At 41.9% G+C, this 17,473-nt stretch overlaps 2 protein-coding genes across 6 annotated transcripts in view; one reads left to right on the forward strand and one right to left on the reverse strand.

The window, feature by feature from the left end:
• The first annotated feature begins 2,942 nt into the window (after positions 1-2,942).
• Positions 2,943-11,962, forward strand: YARS2 (tyrosyl-tRNA synthetase 2). Its single transcript, XM_070947205.1, has 5 exons — positions 2,943-3,766; positions 7,935-8,102; positions 9,437-9,592; positions 10,664-10,834; positions 11,365-11,962. The coding sequence occupies exons 1-5, from the start codon at positions 2,943-2,945 to the stop codon at positions 11,534-11,536; spliced, it is 1,491 nt and encodes a 496-aa protein (XP_070803306.1). The 3' UTR covers positions 11,537-11,962.
• A 2,488-nt stretch (positions 11,963-14,450) lies between these two features.
• Positions 14,451-17,473, reverse strand: part of DNM1L (dynamin 1 like) — a 43,241-nt gene continuing 40,218 nt past the window's right edge. For all 5 annotated transcript variants that reach the window (XM_070946639.1, XM_070946637.1, XM_070946638.1 and 2 more), the window contains one exon: positions 14,451-15,719. In XM_070946639.1, coding sequence (XP_070802740.1) covers positions 15,663-15,719 — 57 coding nt within the window. In that variant the 3' untranslated portion in view covers positions 14,451-15,662. The remainder of the gene's footprint in view (positions 15,720-17,473) is intronic.

Below are 17,473 nucleotides of genomic sequence, written 5' to 3' on the forward strand. Positions count from 1 at the left end.
AGACCATCTTTTCCTTCGAACTTCAGGGCTACCACATTTAGTGCCTGGGAAAACGGGAGGGGGGATTTACAAGGAGTTGGTGAAGATATATAGCCATAACAACATTCTTTTCTCGGAGAGTCAAGGACGTTTAGCTTGCGCCTGGATAGCTGTCTCCAGTTTGGACGGTGGATTGATTGGATCGTGTGACGGACATGTGGGTGCAGGGGATGGGTCTTTGACTTTCTTTTGGGTGGGGAAAACCCGGGAATTTTCAGATTCGGGTTTTCCCAGATGTGCCAGTATGACATCTCTAATAAAATGGATCTTTTGAGGAATTGCTAGCCTCAGAGTCTTCTTTAGTTGGGGGTGTTACTTGGAACCCTGACATATAAATTTGGAAATGAGGATAAACAACCCTAAACAAGAGCCGAGGTGGCGCAGTAGTTAAGAGTGCAGTACTGCAGCTATTTCAGCTGACTGCTAATTCAGGAGATCAGCGGATCAAATCTCACCGGATCAAGGTTGACTCAGCCTTCCATCCTTCAGAGGTGTGTAAAATGAGGACCCAGATTGTTAGGGGGCAATATGCTATTTAGTATACTGTCTTTGGTGTAAGCCGCCCAGAGTCCTCGGAGAGTGGGCGGCATAGAAATATGACTAATAAATAAATAAATAAAATAAAATAAAATAAACATCCAGTACTAAAAGAATTAAAAGGATTAATTTCTACAAAAAGGAAAGAGTTGCCAATTTTGGTAAACCGTAAAAAAATGGGTTAGTTTTTACTATAGTCTGATTTTTAAACAAATAGTCCTCAGGTTAAACGGCAATTAGGACTGGTATTGCCTCCTTGCTAATTGACAGTTACAGATCGTGACATCACATGACTGTGTTGATTAGCGACACTCCTGGCAGTCCTGGTTGCCATTGTAACCCCAAGATATGTGGGTCCTAAAGTGGGAAATAGTGGGTGTCCCAAGTAAGGAGGTAAGGACATCATGTGAGGGGGAAGCAGGGTGCAGTGCACCACACAGGAGCGAAGAGAGGCTGAGGGGACTTGCCGGAGCCAGTTTGGTCTAGTGCTTAAGGCACCAGGCTAGAGAGAAAAAGACCAGGATATCTCGTCTTGCCTTAACTCTGAAAATCAACTGGATGACCTTGGCCAATTATTCTCTCTCAGCCCAACCCACCTCATAGGGTTGTTGTTGTGAGAACAATAAGAGAAGGAAGTATGTTGGATATGTTCGCCACCTTGAGTTATTTGTAAAAAATAATAAAGGTGGGATACAAATAAAATAAAAACTTGCAACCTTACTGCTGGCTTCCCCATTAACTTTGCTTGTGGCAGAGAAGATTGCAAATGGTGATTCCATGTCTGTGGGATGGTACAGCTGTTGTGTGGTGCCTGAATTGTGATCATGTGAACGGTGTGACAGCCGGAACTTCTAAAACCAGTTGTAAGTAACAAAAAGGAACTGTATGATTGTATGAGCTATCAGCCAATGGAATGGGTTGTCGTGTGGTGCGTTCCGCCCTAGAAGTCTTCAATCTGAGGTTGAATGAATGATTTGTCAGAGATGCTGTAATGGATACAAAAATAAGCAGGGGTTTGAACTAGATGTTCTCTAGGATGCCATCCAACTCCAATTCTATGGTATTAACCTGATCGTTTCAAAAAATGCTGTGGTGGAAATCTGCATGACCCTTTTTTTTAAGATAAAAGAAATGTACAAGATCCTCACATACGTCAAACATTCATTCTTCATTCTTAACATCACTCCATCCATCCCTGCTGGGAGTGAGGTACCCATATTTACTCTGGGGATACATAATAGAATTTTCTACATCCTTCTAAAAAATGAATGTAGACGCTAATTAAGAGAGGAAAAACTAGAGAGGAAGTCCTCCCACTTATGACTGCATGACTGTAAATTTGTTGCTTATATCCTTACGATTTATATTGATATTGTTTCTTAGTATGATTTGATTGCTTATTTGTACCCTATGACTATTATTAAGTGTTGTACCTTATGATAATTGACGAATGTATCTTGTCTTTTTATGTACACTGAGAGCATATGCACCAAAGACAAATTCCTTGTGTGTCCAATCACACTTGGCCAATAAAGAATTATATTCTATTCTATTTCTATGAGTGTGTTTTCTTTTAGTCTTGGGGGTGAACCAGGCTTCTTTCCGTCTTTATCCTTCAAAGGAAAAAGATCCCATTTCTGATGCTTCTACTGTGTTATCCTCGTTTACTGTCTATATTTTGATACATAAATATTCTGGAAGAGGAGAGCATGACATTCCACATGGCAGCAATTCGTTGATTGGTTGGCTTATATTTAACATAAAGGAACAGCTCTTTTTCTCTAGGGTGGACAGAATGTAAGCAGTTTTGGATGCAGAGGAATCCAAGTGCGGTTATCCCCAAGCTCTTCACAACCAATACTGGGTGAGCAGCCAACACTCCCTCTTCACAATCGATTTGGAAGTTCATCCGACAGGAAATGAAATAGGCTGCAGCCCATTCTGAAATGCATGTCTAAAGCTTAAGGCCGCTGCTTTGGGGGACAATTCCCCACCACCTTCAAGCCAGCAAATTTGGAAACGTGGGAATCTCAAGGAAGCATCCCTGGCCCCTCAGGTTCCAGTCCGGATGATTCTGGAGGCAGCGATTTCTTCCCCCCTCCCCCCTGCCGCTGCTGCAACTAGAGCAGAGGTCTCCAAACCTTGGCCACTTTAAGCCTGGCGGACTTCAACTCCCAGAATTCCCCAGCCAGCTATGCTGAATTCTAGAATTCCAAAGCTGGCTGGGGAATTCTGGGAGTTGAAGTCCGCCAGGCTTAAACTGGCCAAGGTTGGAAACCCCTGCGCTAGAGGGATGGGACGCTTTGGCCCCGCCCCCATCCCGACATGCCTCGCGCTCAAAGCACAGCGGACTTTCCGTAGGCAAGATGGCGACGCCCACGCTCCGGGCCGGGCGCCTATGGTTTCTTTCGGCTCGGAGGCCGCCGCCGCCGCCCCGACTCCTGGTTTCGCAGACGCGGCGGCAGCGTCACGACCAGCAGCCAGACGCCCGTCCGACGCCGGCCTCTCCCGTGGCGAAGGGTCTCTTAGCCACCCAGTACCAGCGCGGTCTGTTCCAGGAGGTGTTCCCGCCTCAGCCCGCCGAGGAGCAGCTCATCGAGCTCCTCCAACCCGGCCGCCCTCCCGTGACGGCTTACTGCGGCTTCGACCCCACGGCCGACTCGTTGCACGTCGGGCACCTGCTGGCGGTGCTGGGCTTGCTGCACTTCCAACGGGCCGGCCACGACGTCATCGCCCTGGTGGGCGGCGCTACGGCGCAGCTGGGCGACCCCAGCGGCCGCACCAAAGCCCGGGAGCCGCTGACGGCGGAGGAGGTCCGGGAGCGCGCGCGGGGCCTCCTCGAGGGGCTCCAGCGGCTCTTCCAGAACCACCGGGAGCTCTTCTGGGCCGAGGAAGGCAACCGCCTGGGCAGCGTCCATTTCCTGGACAACGCCAGCTGGCTGGAGAGCGAGTCGGTCATCGGCTTCCTGGCCGGAGTCGGGGGTCACCTCCGGATGGGCACGTTGCTGAGCCGCCAGAGCTGCAAGGCCCGCTTGAAAAGCCCCGAAGGCATGGGCTTGGCCGAGTTTCTCTACCCGGCCCTTCAAGCTTACGACTTCCTGCATTTGTACCGTGGCTACGGCTGCCTCATTCAGCTGGGCGGAGCCGACCAGTTGGGCAACATCATGTCTGGCTACGACCTCGTCTCTAAGTAAGACAGGAAGGAGTTGGGGAGGTTTGCAGGGCGCCCAGCAACTCTTGATGTGGCAAAGGGATGCGTTGGCATGTCATGTTCATTTACGGTACATATTTGCGGTACATAACTCTAGTAAGTCTAAGGTATGTAAGTGATGCCATCACACAAAATCACATTCATACTGTGAAGCGGTATATAAGTCTAAGGTATACAGCGGGGCAAAAAAGTATTTAGTCAGCCACCAGTTGTGCAAGTTCTCCCACTTAAAAAGATGAGAGAGGCCTGTAATTGACATCATAAGTAGACCTCAACTATGAGAGACAAAATGAGAAAACAATCACATTGTCTGATTTGGAAAGAATTCATTTGCAAATTATGATGGAAAATAAGTATTTGGTCAATATCAAAAGTTCATCTCAATACTTTGTTATATATCCTTTGTTGGTAATGACAGAGGTCAAACTTTTTCTGTAAGTCTTCACAAGGTTGGCACACACTGTTGCTGGTATGTTGGCCCATTCCTCCATGCAGATCTCCTCTAGAGCATCCAGTGATGTTTTGGGGCTGTCGCTGGGCAACACGGACTTTCAACTCCCTCCAAAGATTTTCTATGGGGTTGAGATCTGGAGACTGGCTAGACCACTCCAGGACCTTGAAATGCTTCTTACGAAGCCATTCCTTTGTTGCCCGGGCAGTGTGTTTGGGCTCATTGTCATGCCACGTTTCATCTTCAATGCCCTTGCTGATGGAAGGAGGTTTGCACTCAAAATCTCACGATACATGGCCCCATTCATTCTTTCCTGTACATGGATCAGTCGTCCTGGTCCCTTTGCAGAGAAACAGCCCCAAAGCATGATGTTGCCACCCCCATGCTTCACAGTAGGTATGGTGTTCTTTAGATGCAACTCCGCATTCTCTCTCCTCCAAACACGACGAGTTGTGTTTCTACCAAACAGTTCTACTTTGGTTTCATATGACCATATGACATTCTCCCAGTCCTCTTTTGGATCATCCAAATGCTCTCTAGCAAACTTCAGACGGGCCCGGACATGTACTGGCTTAAGCAGGGGGACACGTCTGGCACTGCAGGATCTGAGTCCCTGGCGGTGTAGTGTGTTACTGATGGTAGCCTTTGTTACGTTGGTCCCAGCTCTCTGCAGGTCATTCACTAGGTCCCCCCATGTGGTTCTGGGATTTTTGCTCACCGTTCTTGTGATCATTTTGACCCCACGGGGTGAGATCTTGTGTGGAGTCCCAGATCGAGGGAGATTATCAGTGGTCTTGTATGTCTTCCATTTTCTAATTATTGCTCCCACAGTTGATTTTTTTCACACCAAGCTGCTTGCCTATTGCAGATTCAGTCTTCCCAGCCTGGTGCAGGCCTACAATTTTGTTTCTGGTGTCCTTCGACAGCTCTTTGGTCTTCACCATAGTGGAGTTTGGAGTGTGACTGTTTGAGGTTGTGGACAGGTGTCTTTTATACTGATAACAAATTCAAACAGGTGCCATTAATACAGGTAATGAGTGGAGGACAGAGGAGCCTCTTAAAGAAGAAGTTACAGGTCTGTGAGAGCCAGAAATCTTGCTTGTTTGTAGGTGACCAAATACTTATTTTCCACCATAATTTCCAAATAAATTCTTTCCAAAACAGACAATGTGATTGTTTTCTCATTTTGTCTCTCATAGTTGAGGTCTACCTATCATGACAATTACAGGCCTCTCTCATCTTTTTAAGTGGGAGAACTTGCACAATTGGTGGCTGACTAAATACTTTTTTGCCCCACTGTATAAGTGATGTCATCACACAAAATCTATGACATACTTGCATCTGGTACAAGTATGTAAATCATGGATATTGTGAGATGATGTCACACTTTTTGTTATTTGACTCCCTTGGTCTTTCTCTTGTGGGTTCCATGGGAGGTAAGCTTTAATTTGACTAGGTGTTGTGGGACAAGGCCTGCCTTAAACAAGGAACCAAAGTGTTTGAAGTTAGATGCAACAAAGCATATTTTATTATCAGACTAGACTAGGGATAGGGATAGGGATAGGGATAGGGATAGGGATAGGGATAGGGATAGGGATAGGGATAGGGATAGGGATAGGGATGATAGGGATAGGTGGGGTGGGATGGGATCAGTGGTGAAATCTAAAATTTGTTACTACCGGTTCTGTGGGCATGGCTTGGTGGGGAATGTGACTGGGTGGGCGTGGCCATTTTTAAAAAACTTTTAAAACCATTTTTTACATGTAAAACCATATTTAAAAATGCTTTCAAAAGGCTCTGACGATCCCAGCTGAGTTGCCTGATCGTCAGAGGGTTTTTAAAAAACCCTCTGCCGATCAGGCAACTCAGATGGGATCGTCAGAGCTTGGCTCGTCAGAGCTTGGCTCGTCAGAGGCATTTAAAAGAAAAAAAGCCTCTGATGATCGCGCGGCTCAGCTGGGCATGGGGGGCAGGGGCAGGGATTTTTGCTACCGGTTCTCCGAACTGCCCACCGCCATGGCTACCTACTCGCCCGAGCCGGTCCAAACCGGGAGCATTTCACCCCTGGATGGGATGGGATGGGATGGGATGCCAAGTGTGATGGGACACACAAGGAATTTGTCTTTGGTGCATATGCTCTCAGTGTACATAAAAAGACAAGATACACTCGTCAAGAATCACAAGGCACAACTCCCAGTGACAGTCATACGGTACAATAAGCAATCAAATCATACTAGGAAACAGTCAATATCAATATAAATCGCAAGGATATAAGCAACAAGTTACAATCATGCAGTCACAAGGGAGGAGACTACAGTGATCTCTTGGCCACAAGAATGTAAAAGAATCCCAAACTATTCAAGGTTATGGGTTATATACTTCCAGAACTGACCCAGGGTTAAGAAAGCAGTGTAAATCAGATTATCATCTTTGTAGCTGGAATGTATCATCTGATAATACTATAGGATGCCCTTACTGGAGTTTCACCCAGAGCCTCTATAAAGACTCCAAACCTCTTCTACTGATACTAGCATCTTTTAACATAAACAATGTCCTTTATTTTTTCTAAATGTCTGTGGAGATTCTCAGTCATCCAGGTCATGGTTGTTCCAAAGGTGCTTTTTCAAGAGACAACTGGACTTTCTGGTTTTTTTTCCTTCAACTCTGTCCTTTTTTGACCTTTAATGTACTCATGTAGTGTCTCTTTTCACACTAGAAAAAGGGCCATAATTTCATTTCAGTCTCCTTCCCCTTTGGGGTTTTTGGGGGTTTTCAAGTCTGCTCTGTCTAATAATACATTTCAGAACCATAAGAAAATAATTGAATATTATTTGTCTCCCAGTGTCTTTTGGGGAGGGAACTGAGGTGAGTGTTAATGAACTTTTATTAGTGGAAGTGTTTTTCAAAATTGTGGACTACATTTCACCACTTCTTTGCAGTTGGATATTCTGGGTAGAGCTGATGGGAGTTGGTCCAGAATATTTGAAGAAAGTAAGTTGTCTACATTTGGACTAGCAATAGCACTTATATACCGCTTCATAGTGCTTTTACAGCCCTCTAAGTGGTTTACAGAGTCAGCATATTGCCCCCAACAATCTGGATCCTCATTTTACCCACCTTGGAAGGATGGAAACCTTGAGCCAGTGAGATTTGAACTGTTGAACTGCAGCTAGCAGTCAGCTGAAGTAGCCTGCAGTACTGCACATTCACCTCGGCTCTTCTCTCTTGGACATACATTCCTTCCACAACCTAATGTGCATCCAATGTCCTAGAGCATAGCTACTGTCATATACATAGGTGATTGAAAATAAAATAAAGCAAGTTGTAGTTTGATATATCAAGTCTCTATATATCAAGATGATATCAGGCTGAGGGACACTGTTATAAAACTTAAAATATATTTGGTTTGTAAATGGTTGGGTTTTAAAAAATATATGCTGGCCATTTAATATGACCTAAGAACTTAAGAGCCAGTTTGATCTAGTGGTTAAGGCACTGTCTAGACTCTAGGAGCAGGGAAACTTGAGTTTTAATCAGGTTTTAAAGGCCTTGGAAGAAGGCAACAGCATACGACTTCTGAAATACTACGCATGAATTTGTCCATGTTGTGTCCAGTGTTAGGTGTGATCAGTTAGATAGTATCAAATATATATCAAGCTCTATTGACAATTAACTTTCCATTTTTGTTCTCTTCAGAGTAACTGACAAAGATGTCTATGGAATAACTGTGCCTCTTATTACAAGTACTACTGGAGATAAACTGGGAAAATCTGCTGGGAATGCAGTTTGGCTTAACAGAAATAGGACTTCTCCTTTTGAACTCTATCAGTTCTTTGTCAGACAGCCAGATGCCACTGTTGAAAGGCAAGTCTATTTCTACATGGAAAGTTATTTTCCTGCTACGAACAAAAGGACTAGTTTGCTAGAATGATGATTTGTAGGATGCTGGACTATCAACGGGGGAAAGCAGAATTCAAAGCTTTATAGCCATAGAGCTCGCTCACTTTCAGTCTAGCACAAATAGGTACGCAGATGCTTTCTAATTGTTTCTATTTACATTTTCAATAATGTTGGTATATAAAGGGCAGAAGACTCCATTTCTTTAACTGGTTTTACAGAATTGTTGTGACAATCAAGTTGGAGTGAGAAAAAAATACTCATCTTGAATGTCCTAGAACAGTGATGGCTAACCTTTTCCAGACCAAGTGCCCAAGCGTGCATGAACTCCCAAAACCACCCGGCCCCCACGCATGTCCCCCCCCCCCCGTGCATGCGCGGCAGAGACCCAAAGATCAGCTAGCTGGTGGGAGACGTACATGTATGCGCAGCGGAGCTGAACTGGGGCGATGGCTCACGTGGCATCAGAGAGGGCGCTGTGTGCTACCTCTGGCCAGCGTGCCATAGGTTTGCCATCACGGCCCTAGAAGTTAGAATATATGTGGTAGGTTGTTTTTTTTTTAAATGATGCTTAGAGCACTCCTCACAATTGGTTTATGCCATCTCAAACTTCAGGAAGTAGTACTTTTGACACCCAAAGAGCCTAGCTCTGTTCAAACTGATCAACTGGATACTCGATAAACTTTAAAATTAAATACTTAAAACACATCCTCAATTTTATGGGTTGATGAATAACAAAGAAAGTTCACTGCTTTGACTCCACTGCTTGCTGTTTAAATTACACTACAGATAATACATTCCTGATTTTCAAAACTTCTCCCAATTTTCAGAGCTGAATGTTTCTGAATTTGCTGTGGTTAGTTTGTCATATATTATTTTAGCTCTAACTGATCAGAAACAATTTTTTTTTTATTTGATTTATATGCCGCCCTTCTCTGAAGACTCAGGGCGGCTTACAATGTGCTCAGCAATAGCCTTCATCCTTTTGTATATTTATACAAAGTCAGCTTATTGCCCCCACAAACTGGGTCCTCATTTCACCTACCTTAGAAAGGATGGAAGGCTGAGTCAACCTTGAGCCTTGGCGAGATTCGAACCCTGCAGTAATTGCAGACAGCTGGTCTTAATAACCAGCTTAATAACTTAATTACTGCTAGTGTCAAGTTTTATTTTCAATATTTCTAGAAAAGGAAACATTAATGTATTTGTCCCACTTTTAAATTATGTACATTTTTTCAAAAAAAAATTGTAAATCTGCATTATGTGACACTGAAGCAAAATAATGCTATTTCCTCTTTAAGGTATTTGAAGCTTTTTACTTTCCTTTCTGGTATGGAAATTGATCATATCATGCAAGTGCATGCTAAAGAACCTGAGAGGCGGGGACCTCAGAAGCGGCTTGCTGCTGAAGTAACTAAGCTTGTTCATGGCAGGAATGGTCTGGAATCTGCCAAGAGGTAAAGACAGATTGAATTTGTTAAATCTCATTTGGTGGACAAAAGTTCTGTTAATGGATATATAAACAAGGCTGTAGCTTTACACATAGCAAAAAGAGAGGCAATTAAATTCTGGATTTCCCATCTTAATTTCTCCATCCCAAATTGGAAACTTCTAAACCAGGAGTGTCAAACTCAATTTCATTGAGGGCCGCATCAGGGTTGTGCTTGACCTTGGGGGAGGGGGGGCTGGGTCTGTGTGGCCAGGGTGGGCATGGCCAGCTCGACGTTACTCATGTCGGAGGCACCTGTGGTGGCCCAAGCGCTCTGCCAGCGAAAACAGGCTCCCAAACCCCATTTTCGGCTGCAACGGCCTCCTGCAACCCTTTGCCAGCAAACACGACCTTGGGAGTGTCGCACACAGCCGTCGTGAGCTGTTTTCAGCTGCGATGGCCTCCTCCAACCCTCTGCCAGCAAAAACGGAGCTAGGGAGAGCCACACACGGCCCTCCCGAGCTCCGTTTTCAGCTGCAACAGCCTCCTGCAACCCTCTGCCAGCTAAAACGGAGCTCGGGAGGGCCCCGTACAGCCCTCCTGAGGTCCGTTTTAGCTGACAGAGGCACTGCTGGCCAATCCGCTGTTTTAATGGTGGCCCCACGGGCCAGATCTAAGCACCCTGCGGGCCGCATCCAACCCCTGGCCCTTGAGTTTAACACCCCTGCTCTAAACCAAGAAAGGAAAATCTAATGTAAAGATACTTTCTCATCATTTATTTCATAAATGGTGTGCAGGGATGTTGAGGCACATGATTGGTGCAGAGGAACTTTGGAACTGAAGCCTTTCCAGTCCTCTAAACCTACTCTATCCCCAAAATGAAAAGAGTTTCTTCCACTGGGAGCAGCAGATATTTATTTTATTTTCTAAAGTGAGGGAGAAGACATGAAGCTGTCATTATTCATGGTATTTTTCCAGCAGGATGATTGTAAACGCTAGAGCACTTTGAAGCATTCAAGTGCTCTTCCTAAATTGAGAAAAATTGGAATAGCAAATATTGGTGCAGTGCGCGTTTTGATACCTACTTCTTTATTACCAGATGTACAAAGGCCTTTTATTACAGCAATGTGGATGCATTAGAAAATATGTCTGACGAAGAGCTACAGGAGCTCTTTAGAGAAGCACCTTACATAGAAATGCTACTTGAACCTGGAACAACAGTACTTGATTTGTGTCGGAAAACTAATGCAATTGCAGATGGACCAAAGGGGTAAGTTAGGACATGTTTTTGTCTCTTTGTACTCCTGCTTTCTATAGGATATGCTACAAATTGCCTTGATGTAGAAGTTATTTTCCATGAATCCTATATACAGGTAGTCCTCAGGTTACAATGGCAATTGGAATTGGGATTGCTATCACTTAAGTGAAGGGATGATAAAGTACATCAGATGGCATCATTGCTTAACAATGGCAATCCTGGTTGCTGTCATAACCCTAAGATATAGGGGTCATTAAGTGGGAAACACTGTGAGTCCTAGATAAAGAGTGAAGGGGTGTCACAGATAGGTAGGAGAAGTCAGGGATCCTTGGAGTTGCAGGCAGCCTGGGAGCCTAGCAGAGGTGATGGTCATGTGTGGGCAGGAGATACTTGCAATTCTATCAGAATATAGGGTGTCTGCTTTTTCCAAGTTTTAAAAACAACAAATCTGCCCTACTTAATGTTCCTGATAAATGCTCATTGCTTCTAAACCATCTGAGATTTATTAGCAGTAAGTCCAACTGTACAATTTCTTCTTCCAGATACCGTGACATAACAGTTGGTGCGGTTTCTATAAACCATATTACAGAAACTAATCCTGAAGCTGTACTTATTCTTGGACAACATATTCTCAGTAATGGTTTATCACTACTGAAGATTGGAAAGAAGAACTATTATATTATAAAATGGCTTCAGTTGTCACATGAAGAATGACAATATTAAGGTTTGTAGTAAGTTATGAAAGTCACCTTCCTTCAAAGATATCAGAAAGGCATAACATACAGAAGTACACATCAAGGACAGTGGAGCAGTTGTGTAAAGTGTTTTTTTCTCACTGAGTGAGACCTGCTTACCTACAGAATCATTTGGAAAATGGATGGTGTTTTACTTCATCATTCAGTCATGAAAATACCCTGTTCCCCCCAAAATAAAACATCCCCTGATAATAAGCCTAATCGGGCTTTTGAGCACATGGCAATAAGGCCAAGTGCTTATTTCGGGGTTCAAAAAAATATAAGACAGGGTCTTATTTTCGGGGAAACATGGTACATGTAATGGTTTCAGTTATAATGGAATTTAAATATATAAATCATTGTGGAAATATTCTCTGCAATAAGTACATTAAAGTGAATTTTCAAAGACTTACTAGTTGCAGTATTATTTGAATTACAAGCTCTAGGTAAAATGGCCTATTCTAAACACTATAACCAATTTTGTTCACTATTTTCTAAGATAATATGCTGAGAGCTTATGCACCTGAGACAAATTCCTTGTGTGCCCAATCACGCTTGGCCAATAACAAATTTTATTTAGTGTCATTTTATGGGGTGGACAGTTTGGACAAAAACGTAAGAATGCCTTGAAAAATGCAGCTAAGTTTCTTATTGAAACATCAGTGGTTTCAGCTTCAAAACAAATACTGGGATAGGTGAGAAATGTTAATTTTATTATAACTTAGCTTTGAGATCTAATCTAAGTGAAAAGTCTAATTTTTAAAATTATCAAATATCAGCAGGAGCTTTATATATCCTATGCTTTCCAAGTAAGATATTACAGATATTTTGCAATAACCAAATGCTGCCTTTACTGCTTTCCCAGCTTGCTTTTGTTTAAAGCTTAGTTTTCTCTGAATCTAGTTACTATCAAATTGCTATTCATCAACAGTAGTGCTGGGCTGTAGCCATAAATTGCATTTATATAATTGGAATCAGATTTGTAGTTTAATCTGACATGCCCAGTCTGTAATAGTGGGGTGTGCTGATCATATGCTGGCAATTAAAATATTTCTTTGGATGGCCTTACTGTCCACAAGAACCAGAATTGCTAACGTCCACATCTTGTGAGTACATTTGATATATTGTTTCTTATTTACTAGGATAATGTTTCACAAAGCTATATTATAATTGTATTAACTTCATGTATTTATCCTTCTTAGACACTTCATTAATAAAGGAGGATTGAAAAACAGTAGTAGCAGAAAAAATTGGGCTACACTTCTTTTTAAACAAATCTAAGCAACTACTACTATCGTAGTTACAACTATTTAAAGCAATTAAAATACTTGCATTTACTGAAACTTCACTCAGCTGCCTTGACAAGTGATTATTAAAACTGACCATACTTTAAAAGTTGATTTATTGGTAAAAAACTATCAACTTTACAGAGTTAGTTAGTTATAACTTTAGCAACTGACAAATTGTCTATGCATAATCTTCAGTTTTTGTAGATTCAAACTGCAAATCATTTATCTTTGCAATGTTTGCTATGGCAGATGAGGTTTACATTGCTTTAGACCCAAAAAATCTATTAAAGAAGAAATATTTCTGTAAAAGTTAACTGTGATCTGATCCAGGACTAGAATACTAAAAAGCACCTTGCCTTGACATACATTTCATACTTTCTATTGTACCAGAACTATTGAAAATTATAGAAATTGGACTAGTGTAAAACATGTACTGGGAATGGAACAATTTGGGAAACATTCCATCTTCTTAATCTTCCCTAGTAGAGAAGGGGTTTACTTGGAACATCAGAAACAATTCCTGTTCCAAAAGAGCTACTTCTCAAGATTTAGGAGACCATCACCAGAAAGATCAATCAGTGTAATCTGAAGAAAGTTGCCATATGCCCAAATAAAACAGTTGTGTTGGCCCATCTCTAAGTAGTCATATCACTCCACTTGAATTGATTCAGAGCTGTTGTTAGTTCTTGGAACTGCCTGTATTGATGTAAATTAGAACAACTTACTTCAGAGACAAACTGGGCAATTAAATATTGCAAGAAATATGAACTTTGCCTTCAAAATTATATTTCACATTACTTTTAGAACAAGACAGATTTTTATTAATGACGGGTTAACATGTTTAGTCTGACCCATGTTCTTGTTTACTTTTGAAGATGCAATGGAAACTTCCAACATCCACATCTCTCAGTCACGGATCAATGCAAAAATTATCAGGAACATGCAACATTACCTATGCGATGAAAAATCTTTAAATCCAGTTGGCTGTTCCCACTTAACACCAATAGCACTTAGATTTATATACCAGTTCACAGTGCTTTACAGTCCTAGTGGTTTACAGAGATGGCATCCCGCCAACAATCTGGGTCCTCATTTTACCCACCTTGGAAGGCTGAGTCAATCTTGAGCTGGTGAGAATCGAACTGCTGGCAGCAGGCAGTCAGCAGAAGTAGCCTGCAGTACTGCTTTCTAACCCACTGTGCCACCACAGCTCTTAAACGCAGGATCCAATCAGAAATTAATATAAACAAGAAAACAATGTTTCTTCCAAAGTTCCTCTAAAACAGAGTAATTTCCCCAGGGGTTAATTTGGGCATGTCCTAGGAGTAATGGAATAATGTATTGCTTGTTTGTGAGTTGGGGATACTGCTGTCAAGACATTTGTGTAAAACAGCAGTCTGGTTTTGTGTGCTTGTGTATGTTTATGGGGTAATGGCAGAGATAAAATACTATAGTACTTCTAACTCATATACTAATGCAATTCATTGAATTCTGCCAGAATCCTGGCATAGCAGTTATTAAATTCAAGACCATCTAGTTCCACAGATTTGCAAAGGCCACAAACGAGATTCAAACACAATTTTATTTTTCATATGATTAACCTGTACGTGGGTGTGAATTTCTGTAATAATTCTGAACGCAGAGACATTTAACAGCAGTAAATGCAACTATGTTTCAGTGTAAAATAACTCATATACTTTCAAACTTACTGAATATTAAAAATGTCCGGTCTCAAATGATTTAGGTCAACTCCTTTTTTAGCCTGTTACGTTGACGCTATCAGCCAAAATTTGGTTTTCCACTAGTATGCATGGAAGAAAGCACTGCCTACTTCCCAATGTGTGCTGCTCAAAGGAAGCTAGAAATATTCATTTCAAACGCGACAGTTAATATGCTTCCTTTAAAAAGGAAAAAAAAAAAATCTGTGATAAGAGGTGTTGTGCTTTAAAATAATAAAATATTCAGGGATCAGTATGCCATTGTTGCTTTTGCTGGTCATCGTAGAGAAGTCAAACAAATTGGCTGTATCACTGGTGGGTGTTTTTTTTTTTTAAAGGCAGTAATACATTCTGGTGATCCAAGTTGATGTGATGGACAGCTGCCTTTACTTCAGTGTTCTTTTTAAGATTTTTAAGAGAGACATGATCTTTCATACTATTTCCACTTATTTTTTTAAAGCCTGGTATTTTAAGGGAACGGTCCCAGGTTTTTGGTCCCATCCAGAGGAAGCTGGTGAATGGACATTTCTTGCCAATTCTATTGTTCCTCAGCTAACTAATCAAATATTCCATATTTCTATAACAAAGAAAAGTTCAATAATACCAGAAGTTAAACCAACTATCTTTGAGCTTACATATCACATGGCTAAGAGGCAATATTTCTCCTGTACTTGCCCATCTGCTTGAGATCAAGGGCATGCAATTAAATTCATAATTAAATATTGTAGGGTCTTTCTTTCATGGTTAAAAACTTATATTGCAAAAGCAGCTGAAAAAGCTACATCACAATACTATACTGCTCATCCTATTCACAGGCAACTAATTTAACCAAACCAGGCACTGGGATTTTAACCTAGCTTTTTTTCCCCCTCCATTTTAATTTAATTCAGTCCCACATAAAACAAGGTTGTTCTTTGCATCAGAAAACAGCTGGGGGGTAATGATGATTAAATATTATTTGCTTTGCAAAGTATAGGATGTTTTTCTGTCCATAGACAACTGAACCAAACTTCTTGATACAAGCAGACTTTACATGCTGCGGTACACATGGAGTTTCATTAGTATATAACACCTAGCCCTTTTCAAGTCTCTTGTTTGTTCACCAAAGATGCGTTTCTCTAATCTCTGCGATAATTTGACTGGCTCGTTGCAGGGCCTGAAAAAAAGAAGAAGAAGAAATCATATACCAATTAGGGCAAAGGGCATCAATTCAGAAGTGCTTTTTGTCAGGCAATAATTTACAGCTCTTAGGAACACCCTGAATCATTCTGCTCTGCAATTTTTTTAAAAGAAAAAGGAGTATATTAAACATTGTAAAATGGTGGAAAGGCTTGAGCACAAAGAATTGTGGTTCAGGTTTTTCCTGTGATGTTACTGTATCTTCACTGACACTTCTAGAAAGAAGGAAAGATATTGAACATGGGGGAAGGAGGGAGATGCTGGCTCTCAAAATTCGCCCACTATTTTATGTAGATTTTGCCCTCTAGTATAGACTTTGCCCTCTATTATAGATTCAAATGCTCAATTGGGTTATTTAGGTTACTTTAAAGAAGCTAATGCTAGGGGAGAGTTGGTTTGTTTAATAAAAACTCAAATTTGATCTCCATAAGCATTATGGTCCATAAATGCATTTAAATATAAATCCAGTTATATCATGCTTATTTCAAAGTAAAAGTAAATAACAGAAATAGAAATTACAAGAGCCTGGGAGATACATACATACTTCCTGCATTGCAGGACATTTACAGGAAAAATAGGATTAAGTAAAGATATTCATTTTTTTGATCTTCATATGCCAAGCCGTGCTAGCTATAGGCATGTAAGTAGTTCTCAATTACAATCGTAACTGAATCCACAATTTTGGTTGTAAGCGATGATGGTTATAAAGCAGATCATGCTATCATCCACAATTTTATGGTTTTTGTGACAGTCATTACGCAAATCCATAGTTCATCATGGGGCATTTTTGCCAGAAACTAGAAGTAAATGCCATATCATAAATTGCAGTCATGTGATATTGCAAACAGTGGTAAATTAGGGCTGGTTCCTAAATGTCCAAAATGCAGTTCTGTAAGAGGGGGAGGAGGGTGGGGAACAGATGTTGGAACTTCGAATCCAGGTCATTAGTAGCTTTTTCCGGATCCATCATAACTTCTAACAGTTGTAAGTCAAGGACTTCCTATAATACTTTTCATGGAGAGGTTCCTTTAGACCTGAAAATTATTCTAAGGGTTCCCCCAGGGTAAAAAGGTTGGGAAAACATGCTCGAGGCATTGGGTCAGAAAACAGTTTTTACATTACAAAACTATTTTGCCCCTTTTCTGAACTACCAAAGAATTTATTTCTTTGCTCACCCTTGTGTCTAGAACAGGGGTGTCAAACTCAATTTCATTGAGGGCCACATCAAGGCTGTGTTTGACCTCGAGGGGCCAGGGTGGGCATGGCCAGCTTGGCATCACTCGAGTCTGGGGCACCTGTGATGGCTAAGTGCTAAGGCAGGACTTCCCTCAGACCCTCACTCACTCTTATTATAATCTCCTTCCTTCTTTTTCCTTCCCTCTTCCTTCTCCCCTTTTCTTATTTTTCCTTCCTTGCTCTGTCCCCTTTTTACTTCTTATTCTTTCTTCTTTCCTTTTCTCCTTTCCTGTCCCTTCTTGGATGCTCAAATGCAAAAGGGGAAAAATTTCCCCCTTTTGTTTTGCTTTTAATTTATTTTGCTAGCCCTCTGCCAGCAAAATGGAGCTGGGGGGAGTGGGGGGGCACGCGCAGCCATCCCAGGCTCCGTTCTCTGCCGCAACAGCTTCCTGCAGCCCTCTGCCACCAAAAACAGAGCCCAAGGGGCCATGCGTACCCCCTGGGCCCTGTTTTCGCTGCCAGAGGCACCGTGGGCCAGTCTAGCTGTTTCCAGGG

The sequence above is a fragment of the Pituophis catenifer genome, unplaced genomic scaffold (genome assembly GCF_029215685.1).
Source record: "Pituophis catenifer annectens isolate HBS135680 unplaced genomic scaffold, rPitCat1.0.hap2 SCAF_7, whole genome shotgun sequence".
Taxonomy (NCBI): domain Eukaryota; kingdom Metazoa; phylum Chordata; class Lepidosauria; order Squamata; family Colubridae; genus Pituophis; species Pituophis catenifer.

Coding starts and splice junctions, on each gene's coding strand:
- YARS2 (XM_070947205.1), top strand. CDS start 2,943: ATGGCGACGCCCACGCTCCGGGCCGGGCGCCTATGGTTTCTTTCGGCT. Junction 8,103..9,436: donor CCAGATGCCACTGTTGAAAG/GCAAGTCTATTT, acceptor TTCCTCTTTAAG/GTATTTGAAGCTTTTTACTT. Junction 9,593..10,663: donor GGTCTGGAATCTGCCAAGAG/GTAAAGACAGAT, acceptor CTTTATTACCAG/ATGTACAAAGGCCTTTTATT.